At 37.1% G+C, this 22,058-nt stretch overlaps 1 protein-coding gene across 1 annotated transcript in view; it reads left to right on the forward strand.

The window, feature by feature from the left end:
* Positions 1–22,058, forward strand: part of EFHC2 (EF-hand domain containing 2) — a 241,234-nt gene that overhangs the window by 42,373 nt on the left and 176,803 nt on the right. The window contains exon 2 of the mRNA XM_072615117.1: positions 18,273–18,458. Within this exon, the coding sequence (XP_072471218.1) occupies positions 18,273–18,458 (186 nt within the window). The remainder of the gene's footprint in view (positions 1–18,272; positions 18,459–22,058) is intronic.

A 22,058-nucleotide genomic window follows, 5' to 3' on the forward strand; every position in this document is an offset into this window, starting at 1 on the left:
AGTAGGATTTTATATTTGCTCTTAGAGATGAGAGGGAACCCCTGGATTTTGTAGTAAAGGAGTGATTCGGGCAGACCTGTGCTAGAGGACAATCTTTTTGGTTACTAAAAGGAGAGTGGACTGGAGAGGGAAAGATTTAGGCCGGGGCAGGGTTGGGAAACCCTGCCACATGTGGCCCTCTAGGTCCTCAAGTACGGCCCTTAGGACCTAGAAGGACACATGTGGCCTTGTGGCTGAAGGTTCCCCACCCCTGGGCTAGGAAGACCCAACTAGAATCTGATGAGGGTCTGTACCAAGGAGCAGAGAAGCCATGGTCTAATTGACAGGACTTGATACCTGATGGCATGCCGGTTATGAGTATCTTCATTCCTCCCCAGATGGCACCTTGTCTCTATGGGGCTTTGTCTAAATTGGTAGCCTTGGAAAGAATGCTTTGCTTTTTATAATACTGTATGTAAGGCCTCCTGTGAAGCTGCAAGGTCTTGTGTGATCCTGACTATAATTCTTTCCTACTGGAACTGGGTTGTTTGTTTGGTTTGATTTGATTTTTTTGATATTTGCATTGGAATGCAGTATTATTTGGCCTGGGAACACTTTTCCTTTGGGATGTACTTCTGGGAAGTGATTAGTGGATTATCTCTTATGTTGGTTCTCTGGTTCTCATAGACCCAAGCAGTTTTCATTGTGATTTCGACAAACATTGTGTCCAGGATTTTTTCTTTATGTGGTTTTCAGGGAATTCAGTGGCTTTGAAGTTAACTCTCCTTGATATGTTTTCTAGGTCAGTTGTTTTCAGTATCTTGTGTGTGTGTATTTATATATGTATATATGTATGTGTATATGTATAGATACACACGCATATTAGTCTTTTGATTCTGAATTAATATTTCTTGATATCATATGGAGTCACTGCCCATTTTGGTTTTCAGGGCATCCATTTCTTGGGTAAGGTGTACCACTTTCTCTCCTGGGCTCACTCCTTCTAATTCTTTCCTCTAGAGCTTTTGTTTAACTTTTTAGGTCTTAATTTATTCCATGTACTCATGTGCTCTCTGTGGAAAAAATCCATTCTCCCTCTGAAACCCCTTTGAGGGTTTTTTTTCAATTGTGTATAATTGTGTATAATTATTTTCATTAATTGTTTATAGTAGTCAGTGTTTCCTTCAATTTACTCATCTCTCCAAGTTTAATTCCTGAATTGGGTCTTTGTACCAGAGGCAAGTTTCACCTCTTGATGCAGTCATGAGTGGCACGATCCTTGGTCCTGCCCTGGGTTCTTGGCTGATCATCTTCAGGGATGAGGACTCTCTGGATCATTGGGGTTCAGAATGTTGTATCTTCAGGGCCCTCCTTGGCATCTCAGAACAGAGTGAAGGGACCTCAGAGCCCCTAAGTCCAGGCTGTTTGGGTCTCAGTGTTATGGCCCTATGCTGGTTACAGCCCAGTACTACTCCCTTGGGCTTCCAAGGTACCTTCTTTGGGGCTTTCTGACCACCCTGGGGCCTTCTCAGGGAAGCTTTGCAGGCTACATGTAACTTATCTATGGTCTCACTGACACTTGATTTGTTGGGGAAACTTCGTTTCCTGTTATTACCCATGGGCTTCGAGATGACTTTTTGTACAGTTTTGTGGTAGAAAATGTCTCTTATTATAGATTCTCATTGGATTTCTTGATCTTCATTTGATTTGGTTCAGACTTCAGGGTTTTGCTGGAGTTGGTATAGGGGAACTGGGCAGCCTCTCTCTTTGCCATCATGGAAAAAGATCTACTTTTTTCTTTAATGAACAAGATTGGCAGAAAGAAGGGAATGAGACCAAGGGTGGAGTGGTTTATGTCTAGTCTTTTCTACTTCCTCTTTTTATCCAACCCATCTCAGTATCTTACCATTTCTCTCTTCTTTTAATCTCCTCTCTTTAATCATATATTTATAGTTGATGTTTGTTTTTCTTATTAAGTATTCCCTCCTCATATCTACCTGACCTCAAATCCTCCTCTTCAGCTTCTCTGTCTTGGCCACTTCCCTGTTTATTTTGTTGCATTTCTATACTCAAGAATATGTGTGTCTCTATACATTCAAGTTTCCTTTGCCCAGTTCAAATAAGAGAGAAGTTCATGAGTTGTCTATTTCCCCCTCATTTCTATATTAGTATTATCTTCTGAGTTCCCCAGTTAGGAAGAATTGTGAATTTCTTCCCCTTCTTCCTCTGTCATATTCTCCACCCTATTCTCCTTTATCCTTTCAAAACAAATAAGCAGAAGAAAACCATGCCCAAGCCCTGAATTTGTCTTTTAAAAATTATCTCTGTGACCTTTGAAGACAGTGATATTCTGAAGAGAAAATGGTCATTTCTTTCCCTACTGAATATAAGCACTTGACCATTATTTAGCTCCTTTAAATAGCTCAAATGCATTTTCCTTTCTAGCTTTCTCCTGTGCCATATTTGAATTTCAAAGATTGTGCCCACCTCTGGTTTTCTCAGCAGGAATGCTTGAAAGTCAGCTTGTCTGTTAAAGGTCAGTTTTCCCCAGGTGGGATTATATTCAGTTTTGCAGAGAAAGTTATTCTTGGTAACATGCCACTTTTTCATCTTTTGGTATATCTTATGGTAGACTTTATTTTCTAGTAATTACTATGTAGTGTTGTGTGAATCCTGACTGTTACCTTGGTACTTGATATCTTATTTCCTGGCTCCTTATGGCATTTTTTTTTCTTTCATCTAGAAATTCTGAATTTTTGCTATGACATTTCCATGTGTATTTGGGGTTTCTTTCCAGTGTTGATTGATGTATTCTTTCCGTTTTCTCTTTGCTTTCTGCTTCTAATGGTTTTGGGATGTCTTTTATATTTTCTTGAAGCATGATGTTTATTTATTTTTATTACTTTTTGATTTGATTTTGGTTTTCAAGGATTCCAGTTATCCTTTAGTTAACTCTCCTCGACCTGTTTTTCCAGGTCAGTTGTTTTTAATAGTAAATTCCTTTCACAGTCTACTTTTTCAGATTTTGATTTTGCTCTAACATTTCTAGCTGTATCCTTGAACTTCAAAGTTCTGTTTTCTCCATTCCATTTTTCAAGTTATCTACTACTTGAATAACATATACCTTCTGTACTGTGCTTCCACGTGCCCTGATTTTACTTATTCCTTTTTCAATTCTTTGTTTCTCTTAACTTTTAGTTAATTAGTTAATTCTCTTAGTTAATTCTCTTAACTCTTAGTGTCTATTTCAATGTATTAGGAGTTTTCTTCTATCTATTTGTTTCTCTAATTTCAACTCCTTTATTGGGATTTTGTGTGAGGGCCAGGTTTTGCCTTCTGCTGTACTCTTAGTTGAGGATGACTAGACCCAAGCCTTATTTGTATTCCTGGAAGGAGCAAGCTTGTATCTCAGGATCAAGTCCTCTTCCCACTACAGTGCTAGCACCACTGCTCTAAGTTCTGGATAGATATCTGGGTACTTCCACTACTTTTCATTCTGAAGAAGCCTTCTTGGGCCTCACTAGGCCTTTAGCCTTTTATGGGAATCTAAAGCTGAATCCCAGAGCTGAGTCCACTTCCTTTCCACTGCCATGGTCTATGGTTTCATCCCTAGACTCGCTTCCAACTGACCTCGACCTATTTTGTATTAAAACCCAGAGTAGAATCCTGGCCTTTCTTCAGGCCCTGTTCCTCTTTCTCTTGTTTTAGACTCCTCTCAAGAGTTGCATATTTGACACCTCTATTCTAGACTCAGTAAAAAAAAATAAAAAATCAATCACTTAATGGCATTGTGCTAGGTGTTTTGGTTATAAGTATAAAAGTGAGACAGTTACTGCCCTCAGGGGTCTTACATATTCTGTAAGAGAGAGGTAATATATTCAAATATATATAAATGAAACACAGTGGTTTTGGTGAGGCATGAGCAACTGGGAGAATCAGAAAAGGTCTTTTGAAAGGGAGTTATTTCTCAAGGTGTCCACATGCTGTTTTCCTTGAGTACACCACCTGGGTCTCTGGGACATGTCTCTGGGATGGATTCCCTGGGCTTGCTCTTCTCTGACACCCAACTAGACTCTACAACTGGACCTTTGGACTTGCTCTTTGTTGGGCATGACGTCTGCTGGATGAATTTTTCCACTGCAAGGTGCTATTGCTATAGACAGGGAGGAGAGAGAAATCTTTTCATCCTTGTTACACTCTGGAAAATGGTGCAAAGGAAAAGGTGAAGAGGAATTCCAGCTGGATCTGGATAACTGGATGTTTGTTTCTTTTTTGCCAACTGCTAGTGATTGACTCTCCCAAATAATGAGTTCCTCTTGTCTCAAATGACTCTAGAGTTGGCAAGCTTGCTTTTTGGAGGCCACCAAGGTAGCCAATTCTTTAGTTACTCAATCACTAGCCTCCTTGTAATTCAAGTTTTATTGTGGAACTTTTTTATACCTCCTAAAGAAATAAAGAAGGGTAAACGCTTCTTTACATTCCTTTATAGTAATTTTCTTTTTTTCTGTACATTTTTATGAAGTGCTTTCCTTAAAATAACTTTATGAGATATGTGGGGCAAGTGTTATTATCTTCATTTTACAGATGAAGAAATTGAGATTCAGAAAAGTTAAATGAGTTTCCCATAAAGTGTCAGGTAGGCTTTGGATACAGATCTCCAGACTCCAAACTGGGAACTCTTTCTACCCCATCATGCTGCTTTTGTAGAAATCCCACATCTTCCCTAATATTCCATCCCACTTGAGAACCAAAGAGCATGTATATACATGTATACACATATGTATACACATATGTATATTTGTACATATAAACACTTACATGTTTGACTCATAAACTGACTTTGATAAACATGCATGCATATTTATGTATGCATGCATGTTTATCAAAGTCAGGCTTGGGGCAATTTTCACACCAGCGCTTTATTATTGTCCTGCCCTTAACATATGAACCCTAGGACAAATCCTTTATCTTGATTGACCTGTCTCCCTTTCTAAATGTCTCTTGGAAGAATTGCAGACTAAATTTTTATTGTTAAGTGAGAATTGAGTAACAAATCTGTAGACTCTTCATGGGGAATTCTTCTTTGGGAATTTGGGATTCAGATTTTTAAAGTATTTTGGCTGGTATCCAACACAGGGGAGTTAATTTAACACCTCTTTTCCCATGAGGGAACACAAACCATAAAGAGCTTCATAGATACAAGTCTACATCTAGCCTGGTAGGAGGTCAGCACAAGATACTGTAGCTAATTTACACAGATGCTACACGCTCTCTTTCTGTATTGACTTGATTGTCTTTCTGTATTGACAAGTTTGCTTTGCTGTGATCAGGTCAGAACACCATGAAACTTCTCAGGTGGTCGTAAGAAGGAAACTCGAGGAGCAGTAGAGTAGAAATACGTATACATAGAGTGATTTGTCCTCTACTCTGCCATTTCCAAACCTACACCAAACAGTGTTAGAACCATACTTTTACTACCCCTGATGAAGCTGAGATGGTTGTAAGGAGAGTGACTATCCAGTTGACTCAATATAGTGGGATGTCAGAATTTTGGCATCGTTACCAACAATGAATCAACTGACAAATATTTATTAGGCTCTTGCTATTTGCCAAAAAATGGAGATACAAAGAACAAAATGAAAAACCTTGCCCACAAAGTTTGGGGGAGACCATTAATTATTCCATAAGCTGGTCCTTAGTTTCGCAGATTCAGGAACTTATTTTTTTTTAGTTTGCTCATGATTTATCAAGATCTGGAGAATTAGGGGTGATAACAAAGTTCACAAGGGACATCAGTCCCACCAAAAATATTAGATATTTATGATGACTGGTCAGAGCTTTCTCTACCCTAAAGTGGCATAGACTTGGCCACCAACTATGAAATATCCAAGTGATCTCAATGAGAACTGAACTGCATGATCTTAATGGATAGCAGCATCAATCTATTTGTCAGGGTCTTATCACTGACTATCATTCTTCTGTTAAAAAAAAACCTCCAGTGTTGCCCTGTTGCCTATAGGAGGAAGTACACAATCTTCAGACTGTCATTGAAACACTCTAAAATATATCCCCTACTTCCCATTTTTTGCCATATTTCACGACTTCAGTCATCCCACCCAGATTGACCTAGGTGTTCCCTATACATGGAAATATCTCATCTCTCTGCTTGCTGGCTCAGTGGCTAGAACACTGGCGCTGCAGTAAGGAGGACTTGGCTTTGAATTCGGCCTCATGCTTACTAGCTGTGTGACCCTAGGCAAGTCACTTAATCCCGATTGTCTGAAGAAAAAATACCTTCTCATTGTTCTGCTTTGCACAAGTGGTCCCTCCTGTCTCTAATCTGCTTTCTCTTCACCCTCATCTCTTAAATTTTCTTAGCTTCCTTCCTACATGAGGCTGTTTTTAGTACTTTCTCCCTCTTGAAATTATTTGGCATAAACTTGCTTATATTTTTTATTTACCTATCTGTGTATATGATGTATTCTGTCACCTTCCCTCTCCTCTATTACAAAGTAAACTCCTAGAGATTTGGTTTTGTGTTTGTATCAGCTGTGCCTAGCACAGAGCCTTGAACACAGTCTGCGTTTATCATAGGATTGTTGAACATTGAACGAGATTTCCATTGTCCATCCTTCTCTGAGGTTTGGGAAGGGCTCAGAAGATATCAAGGATTCAGCTGTCATGGGCCTTGTGACACAGTGTTGTCACTTTCAGACACCTTGGTACATTTTGTGCCTTAAAGACTTTAGCGGTTTACAGTACACTTACCAGATAAAGCTCCTCTTGGGGCACACATACACATACAGACACAGAGGGAAAACCTCTCAGGCAACCAGACTCCCCTGGGCTCCACTGTTCTGACACAATGAGATCTCATCTGACTTTTGTTATTCTGAAAAGTCAGAAAACATTGTGTCAACACATTGAGCTTTTATATTCACAGTATAAGGGCTAGAATAGCGAACACAAGGCCAGAGGTCTGGACTAATTTTTGTTTATTTAAAAAAAAAACCAACTGCTTATACATAAGGTTATTGGTAGAAGTTGCTGCCTTCCTCGAAAAAAATTTGCACTTTTTATTGATGTCTTTTGATTTTTACTTCACCAGCATTTCCAAATGTATCCCCTCCCCTACCTCCATTCAGAGAGTGGCTCTTCTAACAAAGAATAAAAATAAAAAAGAAGAGAAAGAATGGTTCAGAAAAAACTAACCAGTATATTAAAAAAAAAAAGTCTAACATGTTTCATGATTATAGCCTCCTGCTCTTACAAAGAACCAAGGGACCTTTTCATATCATTTCTTGGAGAATAAACTTGGCCAGAATAATTTTGTAATACTCAGTTTTGGCTGTTTTGTTGTCCTTTTGTTTCTGTTGTAATTATTTCCTCTCTCTGGCTTGCTAGGTGGTACAATGGACAGAGGAATATCAGAATTCAAATGTGGCCTCAGACTCTCCCTAGCAATGTGGCCCTGGGCTTAACTTCTGTTTACCTCAGTTTCCTCATCTGTAAAATGAGGATAATAATATCAACTTTATCTCAAGGTCTTTGTGAGGATGAAATAAAATAATAATTTTAAGGCACCTAGCACCATGGCTAGCACACAGTAAGTGCTATATAAATGTTAACTTTTAAAATCTATCTCTTTCTGTCTCTGTCCCTCATTTCCTCTCTCCTGGTTCTCCTTATGTCGTAGTGAATCAGTTCCTTTAAGTCTTCCCATGTGTGATTAAAAACAGTATTTCCCACAGCTTTGCCATGTAGGCAAGGCTAGCTTTTCCTTAGGTCCTTCTCCACTCAGGTGAGGCTAGTTTTTTTTTTTTTCCTTAAAAGTTTTTTAAACTGTTATTGAGACTTGACTGGGGACTAAGGCTTGAACTCTTGATGTAGCTTCCTAGTCCAAAGCCAAAGGAAATCCAGCACCCTCTCTCAGATTTCTGATCATGGACATCAGGAAACTATGTGCAGCTTAATCAATGAGGTATCCTTCCTCTGCAGTTGCTAAGTACACTTCCTTTTGTTAACTGTTGGATGGATTATGAGCATCTTATTTCATTCCAGAGTCAAACTTAAATTACCAGACCTGAAACAAGCCTATCCTACAATCCCATATTTCTGTTCTCTGTAGCATGAGAGAGTGAAGTTGGTAAACAGGATTGTTTAGTCACTCTTATTTGCCCCCAAGAGTGTATATGTTTAGGGAGGACCAGCACATCTGGTCTGAAGGCTGGCCATGACCTTCCCAGGGCTGCTTATCCACTTTTGGCATTCACCGTTCACCCAAGTCTCTCTCGTGGCTCCAAGAAGTTGTAACATGAGCAGTGACCACATCCTGTAAAACTGTCTTGGCAGATGGGATAAACCAGATTTAGGGTAAGGTGAGTTAGGGGGATCCCTACCCCAAGCAGGTGAAGACTCTACTGGAATAGGTGGATGAGAAGTATGTGTTCCAACTGTTATGAAGGTGGCTGAAGCAGGTCCTGTGGAGTGCTTAGAGCTTGGTCAGACGTCCAAGACACCAAGATCATCCACTGCACCCTGGGCCATCACCAGTCATCTTGACTTTTGTCTTACCATTGGACTTAAATGACTCTAGGAGAGAGAGTGAGATGAGACTTTGTGCAGCTCTGCTTCACTTCAATCCAATTCACATGCAGGACTCAAGACATCAAATTCCATCATGCCACTGGCCCTCTTCAAAACTAAGGGACAAACAAAACATTTGCCCCCATTATCCTAAATTTAATTTATTGCCTGGATTAGATAAATGTTCTTTCTTTCTTCAGGGATGTTGTAGCAAAAACATGGATGGTGCGCTTTCCCTTGCTCTGAACCTCTAGTCAGAAAGAGTGTTTTGATGCAACATTTCAGTATAAAATCCTCCTTCTTCTTCAGGGATGCTCCACCTCCCCCACTGCCTCCTCCCAACTGCATTCTCAAAAAGTATACCTAGATTCCAAATGTCTCTGGTCAACAATATTTATGGAAATAAAGCAAACTTTTCTTTTTTTAAAAGTAAGCAGACTTTTCCTGTGATCTGGGGAAAAGGCTTCAGGCCTTCATTAATAAGCTATATAATAATGTAGACAGGAGATTATGGAAACTACATTAGGGTCTATAGAAGAATATGTGTCTGTGTGAGGTCATCTGGTCTTTCAGCAGTACAATATATGCCCTATTGGAATCCTGTAGTCCAGTTCTTCTTGTGATTGCTGGTACTTTTTATAGCCTCCACTTCTTTAGCTCCAGACTTTGATATATTCCTTAGTTGAATTATTCTTTCAGAATAAACAACCCACAGCCTAGAACTGGCAGAAATTTTTTTCACAAAAACTCAGCTCTGAAGCCTGTTTCCTAGGTAGGAGATAGGAAAATAAGAGAGTAAGGTTTGTGCCTATGAACTAATGACTTTTAGGATCAACCTATCCTATCAATGGCAGGTAGGTAGTACAGTTGGATAGAGCACCAGTGCAGGAGGGTCCGAGTTCAAATCTCACCTCAGACACTTGACACTCACTAGCTGTGTGACCTTGGGGAAGTCACTTAACCCCAATTGCCTCATCCCAGGTCATCTCTAGTCATCCTGATGACTATGTGGTCACTGGATTCAGATGGCTCTGGAGAAGAAGTGAGGCTGGTGACCTGCACAGCCCTCCCTCACTCAAAACAAAATCAAGTGCAAGTCACTTCATTATTTCTCTGATGACATGGTCTCCTTCAGCAACGAAGGACAAACACACATCTGGCTTAGTCTCTCCAGGAAAAGATCTCATCCTAACTTATGGTGACTATTCAAGTATATTTCCCAAATTTTAATCTCTGCAAGGTAGGCTAATCAGGCAATAGCCAATTTACCTAATAATCATCAAACAGTCTGGGGGATTCTGGGTTTAAAAATTCTTAAATCTTTCTTATTGGTACATGCAAATGACTGGTCTTAGAAAAGGTTTGGAGGCAATCTGTGCCCTGTGGGCATAATTATCCTCCTTTTTTGACCAGCTGCTTTCCTAGCTTTTCATATGCAGATTAGCTACTCAAAGCTTCACTGCCCTTTATACCATTCAAATTAGCCTACTTAAAGTTTTAATCCTTTATGAAATAGGAAATAATCTAGTAAATCTGTAAGGGGCTCACCCTTTACATTGTACTCATCATGTTTTATTCCATTATATTTATGTACTGTGTTTTTTTAGCCATTCCCTCGTTGACAGGCATTTACTTTATTTCCTCTTCTTTGTTACAATGGAAAGGCCATGTCTTGGTGTATACGTGACCTATTTTTATCGTTGACCTGGGGTATACCTCTCAGTTACAGTACAAGACATTTTAGTCACTTTCTAATTTAAGGACTGTGTTAAACCTTAGGAATGTAAATACAACGAAGTCAAAACAACCCATAATTATTATATATTTGTTGATGTTGTTGTGTTTGTCCTTCGTTTTCAAAGAGGACCACGACATCAGAGGAATGATGACATGATTTACACTTGACTTTGTTTTGGGTGAGGGAAGGCTGTGCAAGGTCACCAGCCTCACTTTCTCCTCCTGAACCATCTGGAGTATATATTTAAGGAGAAGAGAAAGTCCTTTTCCTAAAGGAGAACACATTTTGAAAGGGGATGATAATACAGAGAGGGTAGTGGTGTCCAGGAAAGGGTATTTTGGTTTGGAGTATCACAAGAATGATAAACTGAAGGAAACTTTTCCAGAAGCATTAGTCCTGTGGATTTGATTACTGTACTTTAAGCAAGAAGTGACTAGAATGAGGACTGAGGCTGGAAGACTTGATGGGATGTAAAGGTGAAATATGGTCTGTTGGCTAGTCAGCTAATAGTAGACTAAGTAAAGTTTGTACTCACTCAAGGAGTTCCAAAGATAAATGGATTAATTTTCCTGGGGACAAAGAGTGTGGATTCTGGTGTTCCAGAGTACGAATGTTCAGGTCCATGTGGATAGTGCAGGGTCCATGTGGGGCATAGTAGAGTAGTAGAACACAGATGTCCATTTAGCCCATATGGATAGATGGGAGTGAAAGGGAAGCATGCACTATTGGTGACTATATAACCCTTAGACTGCTCGTGGATTTAGTCTATGGTCTCTAAGCTTACTTATAATTTTATACATAGATGGTACAAATGATAAGGACTAGCTTAATTTGGAACATATTGCTAAAAAAGAAAAGATTCAGAATTCAGAATTTGTAATACAAATTCAAGGCCTCCAGTTTTCCTTGGACCCTAGCAAAAAAGTTATTTTACATCAAATATATTTTGTTTATATTCTGTCCTATAGGTCCTTCCCCCCTCAAGTTTTCTACTGTAAAATAGTTTAAAAAATGTCCTGATATCCTAAATAGGCTGTTATCAGGAAGGGTGAACATAAAATATTTTCAGATACTTTTGTGCTCAATCAGTTCTGACTAAATGCAAGTGCTGGGAAAGCTTCAGTCAGGAAATAAGATTATTCTTGGTTTATTATATATGTGCTGTATTTTAGCTTCTCCAGAACCACAAATGTTTGCCACTTGTCACCTAGGGAATGGACGGGGGAATGTTCAACAGCACTATATGAAAAGAGATTCAAAATGCATGACCCTTTATAGAAACACTTACTCACTCATATATTCAGTAAGCAAGTATTGCATTCCTACTAAGTGCTAGAGATTGTGTGTTAGAAGTGAGCCCGTCTAACAAGCCCCCAACAGGGAGAAACATGCTCACCTTAAATAAAGAACAATGCCTGTTGTGAAATCAGGAAAGCTTTAATTAATCTTTACATCCATTCCCCCTGAATGGATGGCTAGCTTCCCCAGTAAGGTAACAGGATGACTACAACATGTTCAGTTCAGAAAGATGGGGCTTCTTATACTGTTTTCTGAACTTTGGATCTCCCACCATACTGTCTCCTGGCCATGTGACTCCATGTTCTCCTCTCTGACAGGCCCTTCCTCACACAGCTTCTTGGGCCTGCGCATTAGTTTCTGGCCTCTAACCTGTCCATGCTATGTCACAACTCTAATCACCTAGGAATGTGGAAAACAGAACTTTCTTGCTTCCCACATTGTGTTAGGCATGGGAGTTACTAGACAAAAATGGCATATCATTATTGTTTGTCCAATTCTTTAAATTGGGTCTATACTGGTACAGTTGACCATTCTTTTGGATCAGATATAGAAATGTACTGATTGCAAATATTTTTCCTTGTTGCCTAGGTGGCAGTGGGAGGAGCCAGATCCCTCCCTGCTTCTGTTTCTAGATCAGGTTCTAACAGGAAGAAGTCCTGGGTATCATAACCTCCTCTGTTGCCCAGGGGAAATGACAAAGAGGAGGCACCAATTGTAGAAGGCTTTATCAAGGAACTTAGCAGGGGAAAAACATAAGACAATAGTTAGCAGGGATAGTCAGATCAAATGAGAGTGTGTTTTTTTCTTTTTTTTAAGGATGGAGGAAAAATGGGTATAGGTCTAGGCAACAGAGAAGCAGCAGTAGAGAGGGACTGATGGAAGATTAGTAAGAGAGGGAGGCAGATAGTGGGGGCAATCTGCTGGAGAAAATAGAATAGGATGAAATTAAGGATGCATGTAAAGGGGTTTGCCTTGGGAAGAGGGCCACCACTTAGAGTAAAACAGAGTGAAAGGAGAAGATGCCTGACTGATGAGAGAAGAGGGAACTAGCTCTTGGTGAATGCCTTTCATTTTAATGAGTGCTTCTTGTCGGTCATGATTAATGATGACGATGATTCAAAAATTAAGATGAGTAAAGAATACTTTCTTTATAAAGTGATTAATTCTTGGTAGTAACTTTGAACCATACATCCCCCAACAAATGGATATTCAGTATTGACAATGGGTTGGCTCTTCCTTGGTGCAACTCTTTTTGAACATGGGTGAGAGGAATCTATCTGGGTTCACTTTGACTCCCTATCCCAGTCAACAGCTACCAGAATCTTTTGGCTTTGGCAAATAGAGCATTGTCATAGATATAATCTAAAAAAAACCCCCAAAACATACGCACACAAATATATTTTTAAGACAAAAATAGTCAAGAAAGGCTAATGAACATATGAAATATGAGGAAAAAATCAAACTTAAAAAATACAGGCACATATTCTGACGGAGAATTAGATTATAAATAAGTAACTCTCTTTTTTCAGTTGATAAATTTTGTTTTGACACAGCAGATAAACCTAAACAAACACACAAATAAACTTCCAACAATGTGTATTTTCTTCCAAATGACTTAGCACAATAGTGTGAATTGTTGATTGTGAGTGGTAGTTCATGCGTAGCAGGCATGCAGAAATTTCCATTAAATCATTTCTGAATCCACCCAACTATATATACTTCCTTAGAGTTAGCATCTCTTCAGTTTGTCCAAGGATATAATAAGAAACTTAGACAAATGTGTTGCTAAAATACTCGCATACCATGATCATAATATTTCTCTTATTTACAAGTAAAAGCTGGAAATGAGGTTATTATGGAATTATTTATTTTTTGATGAAGCTGGACAGTTTTAAAGCTGTTTTATTTTCTCACAAACCGTTGATTTAATCAGGCCTTCTAGAGTTTGCTGAGGATTTTTAGTAAGCTTACCACTTTATGGTATGTATAATCTACTTTCTTCCCCTTTGTAAAATTCAGGGCAACATTTTCTTGTCTGGTCCTGGGTGATATCTCTTCTTTTCATAGATTTTTCACAAATTATTAATGATGGCTCTTTGATCAAATCCACAGATTCTTTAAATATTTTGGGAAGTAACAGATCTATTGATGATTTGAATTCATTGAGAGCAATCAGATGCTGTTTATCTCCTCAGATAATATTAGTTTTTTCATGTCTTGAACTTTTTTTTCCTCATATTTCCTAAGATGAAGATCAATCTTCTGATTTGAGAAGATATAAGCAGATCTTCCAGTAAACTGGTAAAACAAGAGACCACAAGAAACAATGAAGTGAAAAGGAAACTGGATTGAGAGTCAGAGGACATGTATTTTGGCTGTATCATTTCTACGTGTGTCACCTTGGGAAACTCAGTTAACCTGTCCAGGCCCCAGTTGCTATCACTGTAAAATGACTGGATTGGACCAGATTATCTCTATTATTTCTTCCAGTTTTTAAATTTGTGGTATAGCTCATAGATCTATGGATTATTGTCAGCAAAATGTTTTTAGATAAGTAAACTGATAAGCCAAAGGACAAATAAAAAGCCACCAGAATTAGAGCTTCATTAGTAACATAGAAAACAAATAAAACAGAAGAACTTGTTCTTTGAAAAGAGAAAAAACATCATTAGCAAATATATTAAAAAGTGTAGAATAAAAAAAATTACCAAAGTAAAATTGGGAAAGAGAAGATAATAAATGGAGAAGAAAAGAAAAACTTTTATACCTATGCCAAGAAAATAGAATAGAAAATAAATGAATGAGTATTTATAACAATATTCAAACTGACAGCACAGGAGAAACCTAACATAAATAAACCAATATAAGAGTGAGAAATTGAACAGATCAGGGCTGATCTTCCATGTTAAAAGGTACAAGGATTAGATGACTTAAAAAGTAAATTCAATTATATATTCAGATACAAGTAACTCCTACACAATGGTACTCCATCTTTTTTTTTAGAATACCTTATTTACATTAAAAAGGACCTCATGGACCCTTACCTGATTGAGAAAATAGATGATGGTAAAAACTTTATAATTTAGTAGTGCTTTGAAATGATTTTATATTTTAGTAATTATAATAGTATTTAATATACATTTGAAAAATGGCAATACATGTCAATGTGTAGTGTTTATTCAGTCTGCTCCCTCATCTGCTGCGGAAAGTGTTTTGTGGTGGTATTTTTTTTTTTTACTTATGTTGAGTTTAATACAATGTTTTAAGAGAAGGGAGTGATCCTGACCTCTAATTTAATCAGTGTGCTGTTGAAACATCTCCCTCTGATTTTGCTATTCTTGGTGTCATTCAATTATGTCTGACTCTTCATGACCTTATTTGATGCTTTCTTGGCAAAAATACTGGAGTGGTTTGCCATTTCCTTCTCCAGCTCATCTTGCAGTTGAGGAAACTGAGACAAACAGGGTTAAGTGACTTACCTAGGGTCACACCGCTAGATTTGAAATCAGGAGCATGAGTCTTCCTGACTATACGTCTGACATTCTATCCACTGCACCCCCTAGCTGCCCTTTGCCCTCTGATACAGATTAGCAACCCTTCTGTAACTTATGGGAATTCAGAGTTGCTTGGGAAAACTGAGAGATTGTGACTTGCTTATGGTCACATAGTAGCTTTAAGAGGTAAGACTGGAGCCTAGGTATTTCTGACTCTGACTGGTCCTCTTTCCACTATGTGGTCATGCTGTTTCTTTCAACATATTTGGAGCTAAATAAAGATCAGTCTGGCAAGGCTTGATGTGTGTTTGTGTATTTATGCACATACGTACATACATGCAAACATACATGTATGTAAGCATGCATGCATGTATAAAAAAATCTTTGAGGCACATGTAACTGCAGCAGCATTGGTGGCCAGGGCAAACTGGTCTCACCTACCTTCTACACAACATACTCTACTTCCAGGTCTCAAATAGTGCTATCAAGCAGTAATTTTCAAAATTAATTGGTATTTCTATTCTAAAATATAGAAAAAAATTTCAATGAAAATTATTAAATAATTGAAATTCATATAATTGATTAGCACTGATTAATCAGTTATCACAAATTCTTGGAAAATATTTAAAAATACTTATTATTAAGTAAAAAAATTAGGAAAATTAGATGACAATATGGCAAAAATGGAGTTAGATCATGCTCTCCCACAGCATGTATCATACATAACTATTACATGGAAATTCTGAGCACAAAATTATTACACATTAAAAGATAAAGGAATGTTAACTCTTACAATTATAATTAATTTTTTAGCTATCCAACAAGACAAAGAAATTATAAGAGAAAAGCTAGAAAAAATTAATTATTAAAAAATAAAAAAAGCTTTTATACAACAGAAGACAGTAAAAAAAGAGAGACAGACTGTGGGAAAAAACCTTTATAATAAGTATTTCTGTTAAATGTCAACATCTCAAATGGATGAAGGATTGTCGTGCGTTTATAAATAAGATCCATTTCTCAAGAGACAGTCAATGTGAGCAGAGAGTTGTAAAAAGAAGAATACAAATTGTCAATGACTTGGAAGATTTCAAACTTTCTAATTGTTATAATCATATAGAATAAAACAACCTTGAGATACCACTTTACACCTATCAAAATGGAAATAATTGTGCAAGGTAATAAAATTGAATGCTGATGTACTTGTGAAAAAGCAGATATACTATTATACTACTGATAAATTGGTACAGTCTTTTTGAAAAAATTATATGATTATTTGGTAATGGCAGCAGAACTATCCAAATCCTTTGATCCATTTTTCTCCCTTTTAAGATGTACCCTTAAGTTGTTATTGACTGGGGGCGGGTGCGAGGGGGAAAGAGATCTATTTGTACAAAAATACTCCTAGTGCCACCATTCACAATAGCAAAACAAAACAAAAAACTAAAACTAGAAATATTCTATACATTCTTCAGTTGGGGATTTGGCTGAACAAATTATGGAATATGATTTAATTAAATGTTATTATGCCATAAGAATGGACAGTTATGAAGACCTGAAAGAGCTGTGAGAAGACTTTTGTAGGATAATGCAGAGCAATGATGAAAAAGAACCGAAGGGGAGATATGTACACTGATTATGTGGAGATACGTACAATAGCCATGGTAACCTCATTAAAAGCTGACATAAATACACAGAAAAGAAATTCTGGAGGAGATCTGGAGAAAAGTGGGAAGATTTTGTTGTCACCTTTTCAAAATTCCTGTGTGATAAAAAAAAATTAAAAGTCCTATTCCTATGTGATAAAAAATTTTAAAAATTACAGAAATCTAAAGGCTTATAATATATACTTATTTACAATCCATTTGCTGTTTATCTAATTAAATATTTTTGTTAACATTAAAGAGAATAAAAATATATATATTATATATGTATCTGTATATTTGTATCTGCATTATATCCTATTTACATCTGTATATTTATATGTATATGTTATATGTTAGAGGCAGGGAGAGAGAAAATAGGAGTTGAGTAGTTTGGCTTGCTTATCTTTATTCTAGTAATCAATCAACAAACACTTATTTTGGTTTGCTTTGTGTTTATATGTTTAACAAATAAGAACTTCTTTGTTTAAAAGATTTACGATCTCAGTGGTGTGAATAATGCTTCCACTCATGTCTTAATAGGAAGTTTTAATGAGTTCTTGTGGCCAAATCAGTTTTGTCCTTGGTGGCCAGTTTCCTAGGGATGAACTTCTCTTAATTTAGATAGTCTGGTCCTCAAATAACAAACGTACAGGTCACTACTGGGCCATTTGTATTTCTTGGAGTTTGATAGAACCTTCCATAGCTTATGGTTAATCAATAGCTTTGGAAATCCCAGCATTTCTGCTATGCTAGAGGGAGGCATTTAAGGAAGTATCTAGTGGATGAACAAATAAAAAGAGAACAGTTAACAATTAAATATTATAAATGCTTACTTGCAGTAATAATGATTTTTTTTTAGATAGCGTAGAACTTAAGATTTATTTGTGCCACATTTCAGAAATTTGTATTGTTGACCTGAAAGTTTGGTTAAAAGAGGCAAACAGGCTAAATTCATATTGTTTATTACCTTAAAGCTAGCAGTTACATGATCATGGAGCCAGAAGGAGACTTCTGACTGTCTGATACAAGAATGGCCAGGCTTAATATGCTTTACCATGAGAAGGGAATTTTCTTAGTTGTATAAGTTGTAAATTCAGTGAGACAAGATAATTAACAAAGTCGTGTCAGTTGGAATTTACAATCCCGGAATATCTGAGTTTCCTCTACGTAACATATGTCTCTGTGAAACAAGGTAAAGAATCCCACCACATTGGTCGCAGGCATCCTGTCATAAACAGGTCTGAAATTGCTGACACAGAAATAGGGCATTTTTAGAGCAAAGCAAAGCAATCTGATTGATCCGTTTAAGCTTTGGTCCTTATTAAAGTCCAAAAATGATATTACATCTTGTCAGTATACATCTTAATTTGTTCCACTTCAAATATGACCCAGATTTTTGTATAAAACTTCGTGGTGATTATACTATTTTCCAGTTATTTTGAAATGGGGAAACTAATGTGAAAAAATTTATATTAAAATATTAAAATTTAATTAACTTTGGGCATATTGTTTTGTTTTGTTTTGTATTCACAGGTGGGGAAAGAAAAGTTCCATAAATCTCAGCACTGGGGCTTTTGTAACCATGTTCGTATGCTAGTGGATGATAAGAAGACTGGAATAGGTGGTAAATCTCTAAATGGACATCTTAAGTCAAAATACAGCATTTTCCCTCAAGGAATTGGAAGTGATGCCCCATCGTGGGTAGCATTTGACAAACAGGTATGTTATTGACTTTACTATAAATACAGTTATAAAAGGTAAAAAATATACAAAGTTATTTCAGCATGAGAGCAAACAGCAGCAACTGTGGGAGGGTTAGAGAAAGCCTCAGGTAGGAGACTGAATTTGAATGGATTTGGGAAAATGGGTAGGAGGGGGCTGGAACAGTGTCACTTGTTAAGAGCTTTTTCTCTAAACAAATAAACATAGACTGGCCTTAAGTAGCTTGAAAAGAAGAAAAGAAAACCCTAATGGCCAAATATTTTTGCCCCATACATAGCTTCAAACACTTTTTTGTAGTCTCTGGTAGTGATCTCTAAATATTTTTGATCACACAATTGTATCAATAATTTCTTTTCTCCTGGTGGCTAGTTGGTGGGAGCAGGAGAATTTTCTTAATGGTACCTGGGGTTGAAGCTTTATCATAACTGCTTTGAGAGGATGATGCTCATCTCTGGAGGATGAAGACTGGGGTATTGTGTAACAGAGAAAAGAGTAGGAGTGGTTGTTGGATACAAGCCCAATGACTAGCTGTTGCTGGAGGGGAAGGATGAGAATTCTCTTCCTACCCTTTGATGGTCTGATCACACTAAGCGATGTGATGTTCACCTCAAGGTCCTCTGACAGCTCCAAACAATATTATTAGGGGGGCCTGATAATATGCTTTTAGTCAAGTCATTTTTTTTCAACCAGATTGTTTTATGAATTGAGAGCAAAGAAAGATAAGGAAGAAAATCGTGTTATACTCACCATTTAATCATAACCATCTCCCTAACTGCAAACATTATAGGGTGACAACTAAGGAATTTGTAAAGGTAAAAATCATAGTGCTAAAAATTGAGTTTCTCATTTGTAAAAGAGTATGAATTTGTGTGTGCATGCATATATACATATACATACACGTACACATATATAATAGATTTGTGTATGTAAATACACAAAAAAGCTAATAATATTTATCTGTGAAAATCTGAAAATCAGCAATAAAATTAAAGAATCATTATTTTAAATCATTATAACTCATTTATGATCTCATAAATGTGGGTACTTCCATCAGTGTTGCAGATCAGAGGCCGTCCATGGTATTCTTTGGAATTTGGGTATAATGCTCCTGACAGTTTTTATTTTGGGATTTCTTTCAGTAGGGTGACTAGAAGATTCTTTCTATTTAAACTTTGCCCTCTGATTTGAAAAGATCTGACAGTTTTATTTTAAGATTTATTGAAATATAATGTCCAGGCACTATTTTTTTTTTTTTTTGGTGTTCGAAGAGTTCAAAGGTTCTTAACTTTTTTTCTCTTTAATCTGTTTTCCAGGTCAGTTGGTTTTGCTATGAGATAATTTGCATTTCTTCTATTTTTTCCTATTTTTTTGACTTTGTTTTAACCTTTCTTGTTGTCTCATGGAGGCATTGGTTTCTATTTGGTTCATTCAGATTTTCAGGGAGTTTATTATAGCCCATGTACTGGTTGTTAATTCTCTTTCTAATTCTTTCTTCCATAACTCTTATTTCTTTTCCATTTTTTCTCAAGCATTTTCATTCCATTTATAAAAACCTCTTCTTATAAAAATTTTTTCAAAAAATTGTTGCTTCATCTCTAGCAATCCTAGTTGAGTTTTTGCTTAAACTATGTTGTTTTCTGAGGCAATGTCTGTAGATGTTTTAGAGACATTCTTTTTTTCTTTCTCTTGAGTTTCCCTGCCATCATAATAGCTCATTATAGCATGGTTCTTGTTGTTTGGGCATGTGTAAGAGTGAGATTCTTGATGGATTCAGCCTCTATCTGCCAACTGGAAAGTTCTGTTGTTTCAGAGTAACAGAATTATAGGTTTCCCTTAGGTATGCCTTGATTAGTCCTCTGTAAAATAGACTAGATGTTGAGAGTAAGACTCTACTCTGGCTTGGAATCTGAACCACACCACTACTGCTGCTACTGCTGTTTGACTTCTGGATTTCTTCCTCTCTGGGTACTCTGCTTAGGGTCTTCCTACATGGGAATACCACTCCCCTGCTCAGGTCTCCTAGTTGGTCTGCCCTGGATCTGTGATGTTGAACTCAACAGTGGTTGGCAAAGCTGCCATTTGGCACCTGTCCCTGTCAGTGCTCTGGTAGGTTTTTGGGGTACCACCATAAGAGACTGGGACCACCTCTTGCACTCATGTTTGGCCTGGGTGCTGGCATACTCATGGTGTAATGTGAAGACCTCCCTATCTGTCCTTCTATGCCACACTTAACTGGACAAATAATTCACTGTGACTTGAATATGGATTTTGCCATCAAGTTTGGGTCTACTGCGTTTTCTAAATCGGCTTGGAGTAGTTCATGGAGCTAAACTCATTGTACAGCTTCTTACCACTCTGTAATCTTGGCTCCTTCCCCTCACAGTGTCTTTTTATGTCAAATTCATAGATCCTAGGATGCATTAATTCACCACAACAATAGATAGATTTTATTACAGAATCTATTACCCAATTAGGTTTTCATGTAGATGTCATAACCATTTTTTTTTACCCAAATGGCACAGTTGATATTATTCTGAACTTAAAAAGATCAAAACTGAAATGAAGAAGTTCTAGGTCAATAATCTTAAATCCTTGTTCCTCTAGGTACAGGAAGAGACGATATCATTTAGTGACCTTAATTTGGGGCATCACCATAGACATGTCTCATCTCACATCCCATATATAATGAAAGAAAATGTACATGTGTGTGCCTCTTGAGAGGGAATAGGAATTAGGTTTTGTTTGTTCTCCATTATTGTTTACCTTTACTCCATTAATCAACATTGACTGGATAAACTGAGGCATAGAACTTTATCCTAGGGAGACTTTCACTAGCCATCTTATGACATAATACAAAATCCTGAATTGGTCCATGGATCCCCATTTCTAAGAAATTGTTTGTGTACCTGATGTAGGTTATAAATTTCTCCTCCTTTTTTCTTTTCTAGTTTCATTACCTACAATGGGGTGAGGTACATAATAAATGCCCAATAAATACATGATTAAAAAAACAAATAAATGTGCCATAATTTTCTATTGTTCTCTCCCCTAAAGGGAGCTTTGTGATGTGGCTCCCCAATAAATCTATTGTGAAGACCCCATAGAAAACAGATTCTTACTGATAGCATTTCAGGCAGCATATTCTACTGAATATCGAATGCTGCGCAAAGTACATTAAACTATTCTCTTGCATTTTTTCAGATTGCAAGTTGTATTAAATTCTTTTAGAAATATTTAATTTATAAATTTCAAACCATATTTTGTAGTCTTTTAGTTGGTTATAAAATCATGTGGAATATTTTATGAGGCTGGTATAATTTTAGCTTCAGACTATTTGAGAAGCTGCTATAGAAGAGAGACTCCAGTTCTAACTAAATGCAACATAATTCCTTCAGGTTTTTGCTGCTGCTCTTGGTCAGCTTTTATTAAATATTCATTAAGGTGGAGATCAGATACTGAAGCTATGAAATATTTACTTACTCTAATGAGGCTGTGACCCATGTACTGCATCTTAGTTAATACCCAGGACAAATATTTAGGTACTTTCTAAATTAGGGGTTCCATAAACAAATCAAGACCTGTTCATCATATTCTTTT

The sequence above is a fragment of the Notamacropus eugenii genome, chromosome 5, assembly GCF_028372415.1.
Source record: "Notamacropus eugenii isolate mMacEug1 chromosome 5, mMacEug1.pri_v2, whole genome shotgun sequence".
Taxonomy (NCBI): Eukaryota; Metazoa; Chordata; class Mammalia; order Diprotodontia; family Macropodidae; genus Notamacropus; species Notamacropus eugenii.